We start from the raw sequence: 19781 nt of genomic DNA, 5'->3' as shown, positions 1-19781 counted from the left end.
GCTCTTCTTTATGTTCCATTACGTTCCTACACTGTTATTGTCTTGGCACAGGACGGCACCGTGAGCTTCATCAACTCGAAAGAGTCTTCCGGAGTCGCTTAACGTTTCAACCGCGTAGCAAAAACGAAGAGGAGCGCTAACAATCTGAAAAAGTCTACGTATTCGAACGCGTGTTCCTCTTTATGGTCGGATTTGATATGGCTTTTTAAGGTGAAAGCTCTTGCTCTCTCTCTCTCTTAAGCGTTTTTTATATCTCGCAAAATAGCCAGTGTTTACAGGCGCATTTTTGAAACAATACGATGCCATTTTACAACGCTATAATACCCGGTGTTTATGCTCGAGTGTTTTCGTTGGTATCGCTCGTTGTCGTATAACATTGACAATTTCGTTACAAGAGACAGATCTCTCTTTGGAATTAAAAAAAAAAAAACTAAAAATCAAAATAGACAAATAATATTGAAATCACATCTATCTAACAATTTGGCAGGCGAATTTACAAAGATGTAAATAGTCTAAATAGTCTGAACATTCTCTCTTTTTTTGATGGATTTTTTATCTGCGGTTCCATCGAGAAAATATCTACCCTTCAATCACATATGTTTTCAATCGAATTTCCGCGATAGAAGGATCGACACAAAAATTCACCGGGGCGATAGTGGTAGTCGAGTCAAAAGGAAATGCGCAACTTCTGGATCGCGTTTATTCCATTGCGAGTCGATTCATCAAGCAGACAATTGCGCGAGTGGCGCGCAAAAAGCTAATATTCCGGGGGGAGTAACAAATGTACGCTGCAAAGAAATGATTCGCGGAAATAGCGGAAGGAAACTTGAAGTTGGATAAACTTCGGAGACTTATTACGATAAGGGCGTGCTCCGCAAGCCCGCAATTTTTCATTGCGCGCGCGCGCACACAATATTTTCCATCACAATGTTCAATTCCCATAAAATAAACGGACGTTTAATGCAAGCGCCGCGCGACAATTAACATCATCGGACTAGTTTGTTTCGCGTCCCGTCCCGGAGTTTCCCGTATTTACGAACGTGTTTACAATCCAGTATCCCGACAGTGTGGTAAAAACTAAAAACTCGATCGCACACTCTTGCTCGTATTTACTTATGCACGCACAGGTGCGTGCTGACAGTTTTCAATTTCGGTAATGGCCAATGCCTTCCGCGATCCTGCCGTTATTTTTACGCCGTTGTATCATGCATCGTAATTTAATGTCATAAATAGCTATTGGAGATAAAATACAAACGATACAATTTCATTAAAAATCTGTAACGACGCGATATTATCGTACACATCGTTACTAACATCACGTTGTTAAAATCATTACATTTGCGATATTCAGTGAATTTAACGAAATTTCCGATCAGAGTTACGAAAAGTACGGAAAATGGAGCACGCTTTGCTCGAGAGATTTTCACCGATACATATTGCGTGAAAGAAAGCAGCTTACATGTCAAAGAAATCCCAGTATCGAGGAATGAATCTCAAATTCAAGCTCCTCGAATTCCGACCTGCACATTCTCTCTCTCTCTTTCTCTCTCTCTCTCTCTCTCTCTCTTTTTATAGGAATGTCTGCTTACCACGCGGTGTACGGCAATAAAAAAAAATTTCCAAACGTAGCTTTCATTGAAAGTTACGCATTTCCCAAGTTGAAGAACTTCAGCGGCACCGCAATGCACCGTAAAATTTATGCGCGCACTTTCCTCCGAGATTTATCTTGTCATTCCGTTTGAACTTATTCACATCGGAGATCTGAAGGTAATGCAAGGATACTCGCACAGGAAGAAAGAAGCGTAGCAAGACTAGCGAGTCTTGCTCTGAAGTAACACCGGGATTTAACGGCATCGTGGCCATTACACGGCGGCGACGTATGTTTTACTACAAGAATGTAGTAACCGTGGCCACGCACTGCTGTACGTCCTTGGAGCTTTAATAAAGCTATTTTACGGGAAGACATCGCCAAGTCTCTTCTCTATTATTACAACGCCGGAAAGCAGCGGGGCGATGTAAAACGGAGTGAGGTATCCGGTAAAGACGGCAGCCACGATGCCGGCGCACGCGATAACGATCCACTCACCCCGGCTAAGTCCACGACATTGAAGTCGCATTTACGGCGTAAGTGAGTAAGCAAGAATTTCGGCAGTTCTTGCTCGAACTTACCCTCCTCCGTTAGCGAGGGGGAAAAGTTCCCGCTGAGGTGGATGCATCAGTCCGCCCGACGGAGAGGCGGTGTGCTTAGAAGTAAAATACTATTAAAAGTTCGTGCGGAAGGCGCGAGCGGGCAATCCAGATCAATTACCTTTCGGGAGAACAATCCGGGCGCAAGGGCGAGCATCGGCGGATACTGAAAACTTCGGCCCCCATGGGATGGATCTCCATTCGTAACTTTCGAGCGAGCAAATCGAACGTATTCAGTGGCGTAAGGAGGGTTTCCGTCCCTCGCCAGATTACACGGGGTGTCTTGGGAGGAATTCGTTGGATCATGACATTTTTAATATTTAAACTCAGGGATGAACGCAAGTGCTCGCAATCGAGGCGCCCGCGCCGCGTGATGCAAATTTTATGTTTCTATTTGTGTACATAATCAATGTAAATCCAATCAACAACGTTATTGTTGTTCAATTACTATTATAATACGATATTATAGGATATTTGATTTTAAACCAAGATTGGTCAAACGTATGCCACTTGTGTAATTGTTGAGTCAGTGATACCTGTTGTCTATATGTCTATTGTCTACCTGTCCTTCTTTATTTATGATATCAAATCATAACGATCGCGGAAAAGTCCAGCAGTTATCCTCGTGCGGTGAAAGAAAAAGCAAAGCTGCCGTGCACTGTGAGAATCTTGTCAAATCTGAGATTCATTTATTATATTATAATTATATATCAATTAATAAATACTTTGACACTACAATATTACATTGTAAGATAGTTTTAAAATCCTGACCCTCCAGTTACTCTTCGTAACAAAATCATTGCAAGTGTTTCGTACAACTCCTTTGTTTATAATCATTTGAATAACGCGTCCTCCGAAATGGAGAATATGCTTACGTGAGCACCATATGTATATGTGTATGAAAGGAAGGAATACTATATGTATATGAGGGAGTCAGGTTGAATACAGACCGCGTCGAGAATGTTGAATCGGGTGTGGGGAGTCTTATAATCCGCTTTAAAATTATTATTGTTTTAGTTTCACTTTACTGTTATCACCACGGTTAATTTTTATCCCAATCATTATAACCCGACGTAGGTTCACAGATTTTACTGATCGCGTTCATTAGAGGGCAGGGAAGAGAACGCGGATATAATCTTGAGAATAATTATTTTCGTGCAAAATGCTCGCGGATTATGAGGGAAAACGATAATCGTACTTAAATTTATCCCGATTTCGAGCCGGCTGAAACTGATTGCGATGCATTATCTCTTTATCGCGCGGTGCGCCAGATGCGACCCTCTTCCGCCATCCCTTTATCTGAGCTTTAAGATATTATTTCTTTAAAACATCTTCGAATATATGGCGTTGGATTTTGCAGGGATATAATGTTTCTTGCTCCCTCTGAAAAGTTGATATTTCCGCACTTGACCGGTTTTTATCTTGCTCGGGCTCTCCGTAATTCCAACCACTCATCGAAAGGAGAGAGAGAGTTGATTCGAGTAAATATAACTCTCAAGACTAACATGTTTCGCCGGCACTTCTTTCTTTTTTCTTATTCGACGTGCCGACCTACGGTTTCCAATAAACTGAGGATCCTAAGAAACGCGCTTGTGGCCGAGTGAACTTACAGCGGATTTACACGAGTCGAGTGGTGCTGTATCGTGTATCGACTGGCTGTCGATCCGACATTACGTCTGTTGTTTTGCGTCGAACTCGATACTCTGCACTGGTTTATGTAACCGAGAAGAGAAGAATTGGTCACACTGTTGCTCCAATATTGGAAGTCGAACACCGGTGATATTGACACCAACGTTCTGCAGCGGAGACCGTGACGGATATCCCCGCGGAACGTACGAGTTCTTCCACGCTTGGAAAATTTGCCAAGTTATTCGGCCTCTTCCTTTCAAATAGGGGAGAATACGTTGTATTTTTCCATTTCGTTTTTTTCCCCGTTTCAATATCGACATCAAGACGAATAGCCTGTTGTCCAAAAAATCCAAACTGTGACGAGGTCCAAGCGCGAATTGTTGATGAAAACACATTTTTATTTTTCATCCCGCGCCGTTCACACGTTTATCTTGCAAAGATATACGATCGCGCGATAGTCTAAGAGTACCATATCATATTCGAGTACTATTATTATTATTCGCAATAACCGAATTCTATTCAATTCAGTTTAGGCAAGAATTATCTTATCTCTGTAAAGATAAAACCTCAAATTATCAACTCTCTATCTTCGCACTTAATCGCCAGAACTATTTCTGAAAAATCGATAACTATAGAATTTATAGTCGTTATATGAATCTCAACTCAAAAGTGCAGCGAGCAAAGCGTGGAAAATAAAAAAGGGTATTAATATTTAAAAATATAGATAACCCAAATTTCAAATTCTATTAAAAGAAATCATCAAATTTTAAGATCCGGTTATAAAACTGTATCGCGTTTCGAGATAAGAACTGATAGAAATTGATAACTATAGAATTTATAGTCATTATATAAATCTCAACTCAAAAGTACAGCGAGCAAAGCGTGGAAAATGAAAAAGGGTATTAATATTTAAAAATATAGATAAGCCAGATGCAGACTTCAAATTCTATTAAAAGAAATCATCAAATTTTAAGATCCGGTTGTAAAACTGTATCGCGTTTCGAGATAAGAATTGAGATTTTTGGCGGAAACTATAAATACGAGCCTAGAACTTTTTGGGAAAGAGCCAAAACTCTATCAGTTGTATCGAGGTTCTAAAAATCTATGTGCTAACTTCGCGGAAACTAACTACCGCCCCATTGAATAAAAATTTCAGATCGTCCGCTGTCTCTATGCTATCTCTTTCGCAACCATTTTACTTAATCGTGACGAAGTACCGTGGTAGGTATACTGCTCGTTAATCAGAAGGCGAGCACAAAGCAAATTCCTAAATGGTGCGCTTGGCGTGCATTAATCATAATGCAGTAGAAACGGGTATAAGCGCGGGAATCGCTATATGCACGCTTGAAACGTAATATTTTCTTTAAAGGCGGTAAACAAAGTTCCACTTCCGTATTTATTGTTGAATGCGCAACGACGCTGTCGCGCCTCGGAAATAGAGTTTCCATGACTCGACGATATCAGATAATGTGAAGAGACGCGAAGTGAGACGACGTCACACGCTACGCGAAGGTGTTACGCTGTCGTCTCACAGAAGGAAACGCGAGGGAACCGCTTTACAAAATGGAGAGTTACGTTCTTCCATCCTCGCAGGAAAAGTGGCAGGCAGTTCGTTTTGCCTTTACATGGGATTTCGATTATCGCGATTACAAAGTTTGAATCGGCGAAAAGCTAATGGCAGGTCCGCGGACGTGGGTGTTACCCCAGTTATGTATTGTCCCTTCTCGTGGCCAAAAAAAAAAACCTACTCGCAGCTTTTACCGTTCCATCCTTTTCTTACTTTAAAGAAAACAACGGTTCAAGAAGATAAATGCGCTCGTTTTCTGTAGCTCGACTTCGAGGAAGTCTTAATGCGAAGAGCCGCCATTTCTTTAGAGTTTTTGCACCGATTTCTGGTTCCCCTGGTTGGTTACTCGGGAACCACCTTATCTTCAGTTCGCTCGTATTTTATGAAACCCTAAAGCACGATATAATATCTCTGCTTCTAAACGAGAACTGATAGGTATATACCGACCGACTAGGCTTTAGGTACCGGTTTGGGACCGTGCACGAGCCATTATTCTTTCTTTTATTACGGCCATTAACATTTTTTATTAAAATTTTTTAATCGTTCATAATTGCAATTTTATTAAAATTAAATATGGGAAGAAAATCATTTTGTTTCATTACGTGATAATTAAATCACGCGCCCTGAACATTGTTATACGCCTGCAATAATTGATAGTCGAAAACATTCATCCGATAATTATTAAAGAATATGCAATGAAATATTTGCAAACGTTTCGCGATAACGCGTGTATCATTATTATTTCGCAAAATTATAAAATACACAAAATTTATATCTGCTTGCGCGCGCGTTATCCGCATTGAAATGTCAATATTGGCCGACAGAAATTGCGAAGTATGCCGCTCGTGAAATCGCCAGTACCGCGCGGGAAATTTATCGAATTACATTCTATACTTTCGGAGCTAGAATACCTTGTATTTCTTGTTCGACCGAAAGGGGACACAGCGTCTTGCTACGATAAATGCTCTCGTTTGCCGAAGCTTTAACGTCGGGTCAAAGGTCTGGTTCCCGTCGACTGTACGAAACTTTTCACCCTCCTTTATTCCCTTTATTTTTTTGCTCGGAACCACTGTCAAACACAAAGTTCCTCGATACGGTAACTCGGGCAGCCGTCGCCGTCGCGATACTGGTACAAGGTATTCTTGGCGGAAAATATGACGGCTTGGATATTTACGAACGTCTGTGGCGTCGACAAGAAGACTTCCAAGTAATCTTGTCTAAGCGAATACCCACTTTATACAGCGTGTGATTGATCATATTTTTTCTTTAAAATAAAAGTTGTATATTATTATTTGTTGTATGTTATTATTTTTCATTTTTTTAATTAATTTAATAAATTAATTAAATTCTACAATGCCAATATTAATACATTATTAATGCATATTGTATACGATTATATATAATTATTGTTTCAATAAATAAAAATAAAACTTTTTAATTTTTAATATGTTTATACAGATAAATATATATGGAGGAGTAAAAGTCATAGTGGTGTAAGTCAAATTTTTTTAAATTTTTACTTCCAGCACAAAAGGATATTCTCTTACTTTTTGTATATACTGAGAAAAGGAAAATTCATTCACCAGATAACGTCGTTTTAAGATCCGCGTTCTCCGCCATATATCTCCGAATACAAAACGTGCCATTTTAAGAAAGCAAATTCGCACTACTAATGGTCGAGTCGCTTCCTTCTCATCCTTATTTCTTTCTCACGTCGATGTAGCGACAGTACATCTGATTCGAATGCGTCCTTGCTTCGTTTTCGCTTTGCCTGTTCGATGCACACCCGGGTCTTTGACGGTTACAACGCGCAAATACGCGATAGAACGCGAGAAGCGCATTTGTAGAAGAGAGCGTTTTAAATTCTACGAGTGCAACATTTAACGACGTTCCCGTTCTCGCTTATCTCGCGAGAGCACACACACTCTTCGTTGTATAACGCGATGACGGTCGCGATTATGCACATGTCTCTCGTGCGGGCGTAACAATATTACTGTCTTGTTCTCAGCAATCAAACTAAAAAAAAAAACGCGATGATTCGTTTTTCGCGAGTTGCGTTTTTCAACGCTGTTATCTTTGACAGAGAAAAGCTCGTTTTGTTATAATATTTGAAATTAAAAATTAGAAATCGGATCTCTAAGGTAAATGTACCAATGCCTGGGCACGTACCTACGTCTGGACATTTTTATCATTTTAGACCTTAAATAAATTATTATAACGCAAATTAAAATCAAAGAGAATCAAAGATAAAAATATTTTTCTTATATTATATTTTTATCTTTGATTTTATTCGCGTTATACTTAATTATTTAGAAACTAAAATAATAAAGGTGTTCAGACATAGGTCTTAAGTGTCCCGGCATTGGTATACACTTACCTTAAGTCTCAATAGACTCGGATCTATATTTCTCATCGAACGCATAACGAAGAGTACGATTACAATTGTGTTCGGACATTTTGTATCTTCTGTTGTCAGAAAAAAGGAAACCGACGAGAGAATGATGTGCAATTTCGCTGGTGAAAACGCGATGAGAGCAAAGGCACGTTAATTGGCGTTCATCTGGAAAAGGTTTACCAACGCTCGGAGTGTCTACGAGTTACGTAGCAAGGACGTGCGAAATGTCGGTGGGTCGGAAGGGTGCGCCGGGGGCGCTAATTACCCCGCGGGAAAAATTCCTTGGCACATGCCGGCCAACGGCGAATCCCGAGGTGTGACGCTCGGGATTCGCCGTTGGCGTTTCCATAACTTTTCAACAGGATGTTAATTGGATTCCTTTTTCTCTCCTTGACCTCTGTCTCTTTTTCTCTCTCTCTCTCTTTCTCTCTTTCTCTCCACCTCTATCTTCCACCATTGTCGTATATGCTCTCACTTCGCCCCGATAGCCGCTTACTTTATTTCGAATTTATTACGTCGCCTAATTGCCGTTTTACGTATTCTTTTGTTGGCGCGCTGAATATGCCCGTCACGTCGAACGACAACGAGAAATGTGGTTCGGAAATAAAGCGTAATATTAAAACATAGTTTGGAAAAAATAAGTTTAAAAAATTGTTCTAATTAGAATTTTTATCAGAGTTTACGATTTAACTTCGGGCGGACAAGATGACGTTTTAGATCCATTAAATCTCATTAAAATTAAATCCTTTTATGTAAAAAAAAAAAAACGATAATTAAAATTTGCTAAAACGTTTGAAGGATTTATAGAAGCAGAAGTTACCCAAATGAAAATAATAACACCATTCCAATAATAATAATTTAAAATCATATCTCGCGCGGTTTAAGTACCTTTCTTGACCGATATATACATTATTCGAGAAGTTGGATTTATCGGGCTTTATCGGATCGTTGCAAAAGCGATAAATAATTATCGCCCGTGCACTGGTTTGCAACCTGTTGGTTCGCGGCGGCACTTGCCACATTTTCTCAAACATCAAATGGCTTTAATACCGGTAAAGGTCTTTTTGGGCGACCTCGGGCAATGAGTCTCAAGTTGATCCTTACAACTCCCGCCGTCTTAAACACTCGCAATACCTTACGATGGTTTTATAAGAGTGAAGTTGCGAAAGTACAGCGACACGTAACTTTAAGACGGTACTTATGCGAAGCCCGTAAAACTTTCGTGTCATTTTTAGCATAATCGCAATACACGTCGAGTAGCCGGTGTTCGAGCGGCTAATTGGGTATTAATGAAAGAGGTAATTATGTACAGAGAGAAGCCCCGGCAAAGTTACAATTGGCTCCGGTTACTTGGAACGATCTTCCCGAACACTTTCTCGTTACTACGAATACTAAGAATAAGGGAACTGCAGAACGGGGAGTTTCTGCGACATTCGCGTAGCGCGTTTCGGATAATAATGTAAATCCAAGATGGAAATTGCCAAGCTAATTCACGATTGGCTTGCTCCAACCGCGATACACTAATGTTTATCGTATACACACAATCGCAAAAACTTTCCAATTTCCATCTTGGATTTACATTACGAGCCACTGTAAAACGTGACTGTAAATTTCTTCATATCTAAAATGCTGCTCTCTCACAAAAACCTGTTCGTAATTGCAGGAGAGCGTGTAATTTAAGCAAAGCTAGCCCTGCCTATATTCATGCCCCCTGATATTCATTGGTCAAACCTAATTGAATAATAAGAAGAATCGTGTGTAAATATTTGTGTAACTGGTCATTTTCTAAGTTTTAATAAAATTTTCTTTCTACTTTTTATATATCGCAAATTTGCTACAACAATGACGTAACTCAGAAAACAAAATTTTCCAAAAAATAAGTTTAAATGTTTCAAATCATTAAAATTTTTAATATTATACTTTTAAATGTAATTTTGATGCAATAACTGATTGTAGAGGAACAAAAATATCTAGCTATATATTAGCTCTTCATTCAGTATATTGAATTTTCACCCTTCTTTTGCAAACAAAAATGACAATTTTTGAGTTATGTCATTGTTGTAGTAATTGAGCGATACATCTATATATACAGGGTGTAAGAAGCAAATCATTTCTCGTAGTAGAGCTTATTACGTTATTACCTGTCACCTGTATATATAAAAGATATTTTATGATATTATATAATTATATATCTAGCTCTTATCGAGCTGACGCATCGATCGAATGACTTAAATAAATCTTACCGATTACTGTTAAATTGACTTTGGAGTTTCTCGTCTGGCCGATTTGAAAATCGACGCGACACCTGTAGATACCGGCGTCCTCTTCCCTCGTGTTCTCGACGCCCAGCTGCGCCGGTTGCTTGTCCAGCATGAAATAGGCGCGATGCGAAAACACGCTGTCGTCCGACCATCTTTCGGCGACACCGAACTCTCGGTTTCTAGCGTCAATGCTGTAACAAAAAAAATAGTAATGAAAGGACGAGCCAGGCATATATATGAACTATCGTTTAGCGTTAATCTTCTGGAGAATGCACAATCTGCTTCCTGGAAAATGAACACTTATAATGGACGCGCATTCGCTTCTCTTCTCTCGTTTTCGGACAAAAGGGAGCTTATGATATTAAGCTGTATCAAAAGTATTTTACCAGAGAATTTGATCGTATTAATGTCACCGGATTATACATTCTCTCTCACCTTTTGATATTACATATTAAAATGTACGTGTAAATGAATTTAGTTTATGCAATAATGATGATGATAATGCGATAATTTCCGTTTCAGAGATGCGAATCGGAAAATTGAATTGCGTCGAAATTAAAAAGTGCGAATAAAATTTCATTCGAGATAAATGCTTTTGTATAACGTCGTTAAAAAATATAGGTCGTGCAAAATGTTGTATTACGTACATTGCACTTCGCAAGAATATTTTATGACGCAGTCAGTCGCGTCCAGTCACGTAAATAATCCGACGGACAGATTTTCGAAAATGCTACATCGTACAGTTTACGATATGTGTCATCTGCAATAATAAGCGCGCGTATAAAAATATCCATATCCGAAAAATGCTGTGTCTTGTTAAATTATGGCGAGAATAATTTCATGGTACATGAAATACTCGTTACGGAAATTGTTGTAAAGACAAAACCCAACGAATGTTTGCACCGAGGAAGCGAAATTGAAGCGGGACTGAAAAACCGATTGTTTTACCATTCCTGTAAAACAAAGATTTACCCGCGGCCGCGCCGCAATGTCGCGTCGTCGGTTTTGCGTCCAGATCCGCCGCTAACTTTTCTCTATTTCTCCGCGCGAATCCCGTCATACAACGAAGTTTTCGCGTTTTTGTCACGAGATCTCTTTTTTTTTATTTCAGGCGAGCCTGAAAGCCCATTTGAATCGATACAAGGAGGATATTTAAGGCGACGTAAAAAGTTCTGAAAACGCCCGAGCGTCTGACGCAAGCGAGACGTAAGTATGACAGAGACGCTGAGCAGAGCGTTCTACTTTTACCACATTACTTGCTTAATGATAATTTTTTAGCTCATTCATCGTTAATCTTTCTTGAACGAAGATGACGTGACATTTATAGTTTCCGAATAGATATTGGAAATAAAGAATTTCCGACGAGCTTCAGCGAAGATAACGAATAACAGAATGATATTCTACAATAATTTTTAAATGAACTGTATTTTAAAAATATATTTTAAATTAAGGTAGCCAAAAGGCATTGAGGATATATAAATATACAAAAATACCAAATGTATTTTTGAAGACATGCAGCGTATAAATTTTTAACGAGACTCTATCGTGTCCATCTCGTTCAGAATCGACATCTCGGTATTTCGAATATTGAAATTTTGTCATCGAAGACACAGAAAAAAAAATCGCGGAACGGATTTCGGCTGCCATGGACTTCGACGACAAGCCATCGTGCATCGGTACCGTGGACGGCCACATTTGCATTGTACATGATACACTCGTCAATTGTCAATCGGACGGTTCGATGCTCGATTTTAAAAAGATACCTACGCGCACAGTTCAGTTGACGAGAGCAGCGATTTTAACGGCAGGCGTCATTATCGCAATAATTTCAATTAATGTTTATGAGCGTTGTTCCCACCGCGGCCGGGCGACCGCGGATGAATTCATCAGTCGACACGAAGGAATAAATTAAAATCCACGGGAGATTTCGCGTTGCATAGTTTAAATCGCGCTCTAGCCCCGGCGCGCGTTATCGCGGTCGTTATAATTGGCATATAATTAAAGTTCCTCCGCTGATCATTATAATACCACGGGCAATCATTATTTCAAGCCGTGAACGCTATCAAATTGTAATAATTATACTGCCATATAATTGATTTCATTTCACGGCGATTGCGTTTCTCTTTCGTCGCTAATTACCGGCCTAATGATTTACGCGATGTGCGCGCGACACCGATTGCGCGACGCGGTTTTTTAAATTTCTCAAATTCTCCGCAGGATCTCGCGACGCACGCAGAAATATGTTATCAACATTCTAGCCGCGAATCACGGATCCGGCGTCGTTCATATTCCCCCGCTCGCGCGATCATTGTTATTGTCGGGAAAATGCAAAGTATTTCGCGACTTAACGCCGCGAATAAAATATGCGTATCCGCGCGGCATTCGAAGGAACGAATCCGCTTAAGCGCCGTTGCTATTTTTCCTGCGTTTTAAGATCCGTTATACGTCACCGCGTGACAAGCTTTCTGGTATATGCATCGTAACGTTTGAAAAGGGTTTTTAAATCGCGGAGCCGAGGACACTCCAGCCCGGCGCGGCGTCAGCGCCGGGCGTTTCTGCTTTTCCATGAAAGGAAGCGGATAATGGCGTAAAGGCGGGGCGAGAGCTGCATGCTAAACACAGAGTGTTGAAGAATAAAGTGCTTAACGTAATACCGCCGTCGCTAATCTGCGCTGCGGATAGAGGCTTGTTTATGAAAAATGCAATACATCGTCGACGCACATTAATTATTAATTTCGCGTTATAAAAGCGAGGATCTCTCTGAAATAGAGTTAACCTAACCCAACCTAAAGGGCGATCCACGGAACGAATCAATTACTTGTATCTTCGCTTTGCGATTCTCATTTTTCGCAGACGCTCGTCTAAATTGTCGACAATGTGATAGTTCACGCATCAAATCGGGCCTCAAAATGTCAATGCTTCATTTACCTGTTACCTCAATCATTCCACGGAAGATCCGTCGTACGGCCGGACACTTGTTTGCATTTGCACTACACTACCGACGCGGACGACGCGATCACTATTTGTGCGGACGCACTTCGGACAGTTCGGACCAGAATGCAACGCGAGATACTCACAGATACGACAATTGCCCTGCGTTCGCTGACGTTCTCGTCGTCAACGCCGAGTTGCGAAGCGAGATTCGATTTCAGCACGGGAAATGCACGGCGCGAAACGCCGAGCGATCCGGAGCGTGACGATGGCGCCCGTGCCGTGAGACCAGTTCGCAACGACTGCGCGCGAGTTTAAGGAGGGAAACAAGCGATTGGCCGGACGAAGGACGTGAGCGGTCGAAACATACGATGGCTTTTCGTGCAATGCCTTCGAACTCGACGCCGTGATAGTGGAAAACAGAGTTGATCGTTCTCTAACTTTAATAACTTTATCAGAACTATATTGACAATAGTTTTGCGATGTTCGGCTCATCGTCCGCTCGTTTGTCATTACTTTTTACTTTTCATTATTCCTTATTCTTTATTTTTTACTCTTTAACACACTGGCTGCCGTAACTGGGGTCTGATTCGTCAGTAGGCTACCAAAATTTCTTTTAAATGCTCGTAAAAGATAATTATCATCTAATATAAAATTCTGAATGACGTAAATAGGTAGAAAACAACGTAAAGTAAAAAATGTGCCATTCAACATTCATTATGCGTAAAGTTACAGTCTTATATGTTACACAATATTTTATCGTTATACGTTTGTGATAATGAAACTTATACTGCAGTGGCATACGTGGTGAGACGTGCGAAATTCACTGGGTATAGACAATCTGTTAACAAATTTTGCTAATAAATTGTTTGCGCGCGAACGCGATCTTCAACTTCGCCGTTTTGAGACTCGATACCGAATTAAAGATATTTTCAACGCGACGGGAATAATTAACCCTGTTGTCGCGTACAAGTTAGCGATAAGGAGCAATCTGTTTGTTTTCCGCATAGTTCACGTAGTTTATGAAGTACGTGAGGGAAAATTAAAACGGAGCAAAATCGCGCGTCGCGCGATAGGGAAACTGGGCGGACGCAATTTTATTGTCTACCCCGGGATTAACTTGGTTAAGACGCCACGCCGGTGTTTGCGCGTCGATGAAACTGTCGCGAAATTTCGTTATCTACGAGCGCGTTCATCGCATTTTCCCCCGGCGAGCATGGAAAAACCGCGCGGCGCCGGCCGTATCGCCGGCGAGCGATCTGACGGCCGGCACACGTGACGGGTAATTAAAATCTGATGCAAAATCATGGGAAACGTTTAAATCTGTTTGCGATACCCCTCCCCCCTCCAAATAACAGCACCGCTACGTGCACATGCAAAATATTCGCGCGCGCTGCAATTTTTTAATTTCTCTTCCTCCCTTTCTTTTTTTTCACCATTTTTCAAACGTAAACGTATATTCTCATTCGTGTGGCGATACTATCCGTTCTGTCATTAGTATGTGCTTCGCGACGCGTTATGTAACACAGCCGCGAAATCAAATCTGTATTATTCTGGACTGAATCCAAAGCAGCGATTAAAAAAAGCGTCGTTAAGCCTCTCTCTGTCTCTTTCAAAATACAAGTTGACATCGCAAAATTGATTGTGGATATAAATACACAGCCACACAAAAAAAAATTATTTTCTGGCCTGGGGGTCAGACCATGTTTATTATATGTTTTTGGGGTCGCTGAAATCGAATCCGAAGTCCATTTTACCCCATCACGTCAGGTTTGATATTAATACAACCGACTCTTTATGCAATAACAGTGACGATACAATAGCAGTATTAACGTAACAACGGTGATAATAATGATAAACAATATAACAATAATAGCAACAGTAATATAATTTTCTTATATGTGTTTATTACGTTTTCGATAATTAATTCGTCGCGCTGGTGAAAATAGAATAATCGCGCAGGACTCTTGACAGTGCTCTGACGCTTCGTCTTTCTTTTTTCAACAATCCCTACAAATCAATACTTATGCAATATTCAACGGCGACTCCTATCGCAAACACGGTATGCATTCTTTGAGCGGAACAACGAGGAAAATCGAGTTCGAAGACAATTTTCGGATAAAAGCGGACTACCAATCTCGCATTGTGCCAACGGGCTGTTTGCAGTCCGTTCCTGTTACGACCGGCGCGGCGGTAGTTTGCAAATCGTTGTACATGTGCGTGTATACGTACATGCAGTATGTACCACCGACGTGCCCGCGCACGTTCGCCTGTATACGGATTGATTGCACTTTACCTGTAAACTGATGTACCGAGATCCTCGCGATACCAGAGCACAAGATGCACGGAGTCCCCCTCGTGAGTGGTTGATATGTCGCAGGGAAGATAGGTGGAATCTCCGACCAGTGCCACGATGTGTGATATGGGTACTAAACACAGAAACGTGGAAATGGTTAGACGTAATTAACAGCGAAACACATTTTCGGGATGAGAAGAATTTCTGTTCTTTTTTCAATTTTGCAATATGGCAAAAATTGTTTTCGCTAATTGGCGACGCGATTTCCAACGCGCGCGCGCGTTGGAAATACAACGATACTAACGATTTAAATTGATCGATCGAGATGCATAATTAAAATTTATGCAGTCACATTTTTTTCCCCAAAAAATTCCTCCCAGAGATTGATGCGCTTTTTGTAAACGATCACGAGGTCGCTATTTTATATCACGTACGCAATAAAAATGTAGCTTGCCAAGTCGAATGCGATACGTCTGCATATTAATAAAAGCGTAATTTGTTCGCGCGGCATATAAATGAATTCATTCTGTCAGAATAATTTTTCACTTTGTATGCAATTACGGTATCGCGGTGGTTTCCCGTTTCCAAGCGAGATTTCCCCGTGATTATATAATTCGGTGATGCGTGAATGCCCGCGTGTAATGCGATAAGTATCAGCCTATTATTGCCCGTTCACATCAATACACACGCAGTCGCGCTCGGTATTAGGATAAACACCTTCGTTTAATTTGAATTAATTTATTGGCCGTTTCAACAATGTACGTTATATCGATAAGAATACGCGCGTTTTGATACCGACATTTATATATAATTAAAAGAACAAAGCGAAAACTCCGATATTTATTTTTTTTTTGCATATTTTATGTAGTTACGCGGCTTTCATTCTCCCTCATTAACTGGTTTTACAGCGGGGCATATGTAATAACGGCTGTTACCGCACGCATTACGAGCCAGACATTTTACATCCGTTTCACCGAAATAAAGACTGAGAGGCGCTTTTCGTTATATCGTCGATAAAACATTCCCAGCTGCATATTGTACGAGGCCGTACGAAAATTTCGATGCGTCCGCGCAATAGATATACGTCGCGATAAGGCCGTAAAAATTCAGTGTGCTCGCGAAGATAAAATTCGGAACGTCGAGGGAGCGTCATGAGCGCGGGTCTCTCGTTTGCGTCGCAAAGCTCAGCAATCCTTTCGCACGAAATTAAGTGATCGTTATTTAACGTATTCCTCTCTAAAGCTCTTCTCTTGTTCTCTCACAACATTCATGGACGCAACGATGACGATGGAAAATCTCGGACTATTCACGGAGCTATTTCAGGGAACGTCCTCGCTCTGGCGTTCGGGTTAGCTTCGACATTTCGCTATGTCGTCGACGGACCTATCCTCCTTTCGTAGCCGCGATCGACGAGATATCCGAGGTGTCGAAGATATATCGATGAGCAAGGTTTTACCAGGGCGCCTCTTACCGGAAATAAAATTTGCGCCGGACATCTAAAGTGCAACACAAGCGCTCGTCGCTCCACAGCGCGCAGCCCGGTATAAATAACATTTTTTACAATTACATTGCCCGCTCAATAAAGAAAAAAAAAAGAAAAAAACCGCCTCGGCTCTATGCGCTCCTACGTCAATTCTGAAAGCGTACCTCTGGTCTCCATTATTTTCTTATGTAACGGGAAAAAAAACCCATCCGTGCACAATAACTCGTGCTAGATCTCAGAAAAATGCATGAATGATGCGTGTGACGTTTACAACTTCGCTTGTAACTTTGCAATGCAGCTCCGCGTTCTCGATGGTTCCCGCGCAATGGTTTCTTATTGAGTTACCGACACTTTGTGATATGTAGGTACTTCAAATGTGTGAATGTGGTACATATTGCAGATGGTTTCTCTGATCTTATTTGTACACATAAATTACTTTATATAAAATATGCAAGAGGAATAAAACTATATTTATATTAAAAATATAATAATTATATTTATATTAAGAAAAAAGAACACAATTTTGATAACTTATAATTTTATCAAGATAATTATATAATAATTATTTTGAAAAAATTATAAATTTTTAAAATTATATTTTGTTCTTGGCCCATTTGCACGTATATACGCAAGTCGAATCGATTAAATGCGTCACATTTATGGATTATTAGTAAGAAAGCATTAGTAAGGCAGTGATTATTAGTAAAAAAAAAATTCTCTGTAATCATATAATGCCGAAAAAGTAATCACACATCAAGGAGTCCATTGAGAGGATCAGCAAAGCGGACGTGAGCTCGCCGATGAATCGATCCCGACGGCGCGGCGGCGACGGCATATGATACGCTCGTAAAATCCTCGTAAATTCGAAAAAAAAATTAGAGTATTACGTCTTACTACTGATCGGATTAACGCCATCGTGGTAGACCATCGAGTTCCTTTTGCGGATGTGCGATCGCATCTCGCGAGCGTTTCCGCGGATTTACCTAAAAATCGGAACTTATAAAGCCGCGGCGGAATTAGAAATCTTCGTCGAAACGTCGGTTCAGCATATCACGTTCCCCGACACGAATCTTCCTTTTTTCCCTTCCTCCTTCTTGTTCGCCTTCGCGATGCATCGAAGATCTCCGGCCGCGGGACTAGGTCGCGTGCTTTAACGGCGGATGATTTCACCGGGGCCGACAGGCGTGGCGAGCAGTTTTGTTGCGCATGTTCGTTGTTCGATGCGCGTATAATGGCTTCCGGTGCCGTCAATGGTTAAAATATTTCTCTTTTTCGCCAGCCGAGCCTCTTCTCTTGTCGTTTCCTCTCGCGCCGGGGTATATCCGCGAGAGTGCACTGCAGTGTCGTCGCGTCTGGTAGATATCTAATATGAGCTCTCACGCTCCGCTGGGATCCGAGACAACGTATTTTCCGCACGTCGGGAAAACGCGTGTTTTCGTCACACGCTTTCAGCAAAAGTTCATACCTCTCAAATCATGTATGCGTCATATACTACTTCATACACGTCCTCCTTTCATGTTATAAGAATAATTATATTATTATTCTTGTGTATGTTGCTCGACGCATCTTCTTCGAGGATTAGTATATTATCATGGAAAGAACGGTTTTGCTGAAATATCTAAAAATTTAGCTAGATACAGATCTGAAAATAATTTTGTTCCACCGTCAAAATAATTATATAGAACACTCAAACTGATTGCTAAAATGTCAAAATTTTTTGCAGCATTATCATCATACTTCAGCGACCTACTAAAATAATTATTTTGATGGTGCAACAAAATTATTTTAATTCAAACCTGTATCTAGCTAAATTTTTAGATATTTCAGCAAAACCGTTCCGTGCACGAGTTCCTCATATAATTCCATTTCAGATGTTTTGAATGTAATGCGTAAAATAAATTAAATAATTAAATAACAAGAGTTTCTTCGTGTCATGCAATAATCGAAGGGTACATTTTAGCCTGCGATATCGTTTCTTAAAGCACACTCTGTATGAAGGGGACGTATGACACTCTGTATGACGCTTGCGTTTTCCTCGGTCTCGACCAATATTCACACCCTTGCTTTGCCTCTTGCGTCTAGTGCACGATCGTTATAGCGTTCGAAAACACGTCTTGACGTTTCGTGCCGTATCAACGACACATGTGCATTATATCGGCGACGTTGCAGGCGTCGCTTGCGTCATGCTGTTTGTCATATCGCGGGAAGCATGTACGCAAACGGCTGTCGTGCAGCGGCGGTAGCAGCCAGGAGCGCACCATACAGTCTGAATCGATAATATCAAAGAGAAGAGAGAGGTAGAGGTAGGGAGAGAGAAAGAGAGAGAGAGAGAGAGAGAGAGAGAGAGAGAGAGGGAGAGAGGGAGAGAGAACGTGTAGGCTTCGGACTTTGCGGTCGGCGGTCCGCTCCGATTTGACCCATATAGAGTTCCTAACGATGCAAATCGGCCTAGACGATTATACGTAGACTGGGTATTTCGAATCATATACGAACGTATTCGAAAATTGCATTTTGCGGTTTCAAGTCTTTTCTTATTCAGAAAGACGAGATAAAAGATCTAAGAATCTCCAGCTTCTTATATTAATAGCGTTTACAATAGTACAATCGCAGAAAATTGGGTATCAAAAAATAAGGATTTGACCGATTTCGCCGTGAACAGAATAAAAATATAATCAAGAACTTGTATGTTAAAAAAATGACAACTAATTATTTTTATCAGAGATATTCCGCCATATACATTTAAAGTTAAATCTAACCGTTTGGTTTTCTCTCACTATTATGAATGCGTTCCTGTTAATTCCTGTATTAACGTAACTGTAAAATTGTTTAATGCATATTCGAGAGTTTTATCCTAATATTAATTTTTGTAAAAATAAAGGTACATGCATATTATTGTATTTATCTCAAATGGTGTAGGAAATCATTGGCGAATTAATGCATGTATCAGCATCACCGCGTGAGCGTGAGTTAAGATAATTTGGTTTTTACGATCGGTCCAATGCATTTTAGAAACCACTTTTACGATTCCAAAT

General features: G+C 40.5%; 1 protein-coding gene across 1 annotated transcript in view; it reads right to left on the bottom strand.

The window, feature by feature from the left end:
- LOC112464150 (neural cell adhesion molecule 2-like) overlaps nt 1–19781 on the bottom strand; it is a 196609-nt gene that overhangs the window by 55113 nt on the left and 121715 nt on the right. Inside the window, exons 2-3 of the mRNA XM_025030988.1 lie at nt 15267–15399; nt 10022–10230 (exon numbers count right to left, since the gene is read on the bottom strand). Of these exons, the coding sequence (XP_024886756.1) occupies nt 10022–10230; nt 15267–15399 (342 nt within the window). The remainder of the gene's footprint in view (nt 1–10021; nt 10231–15266; nt 15400–19781) is intronic.

Source organism: Temnothorax curvispinosus, unplaced genomic scaffold (genome assembly GCF_003070985.1).
Source record: "Temnothorax curvispinosus isolate PA1 unplaced genomic scaffold, ASM307098v1 QBEX01013985.1, whole genome shotgun sequence".
NCBI lineage: Eukaryota > Metazoa > Arthropoda > Insecta > Hymenoptera > Formicidae > Temnothorax > Temnothorax curvispinosus.
Note: the sequence above shows the minus strand (reverse complement) of the source record. Positions and strands in the feature narration are given on the sequence as shown.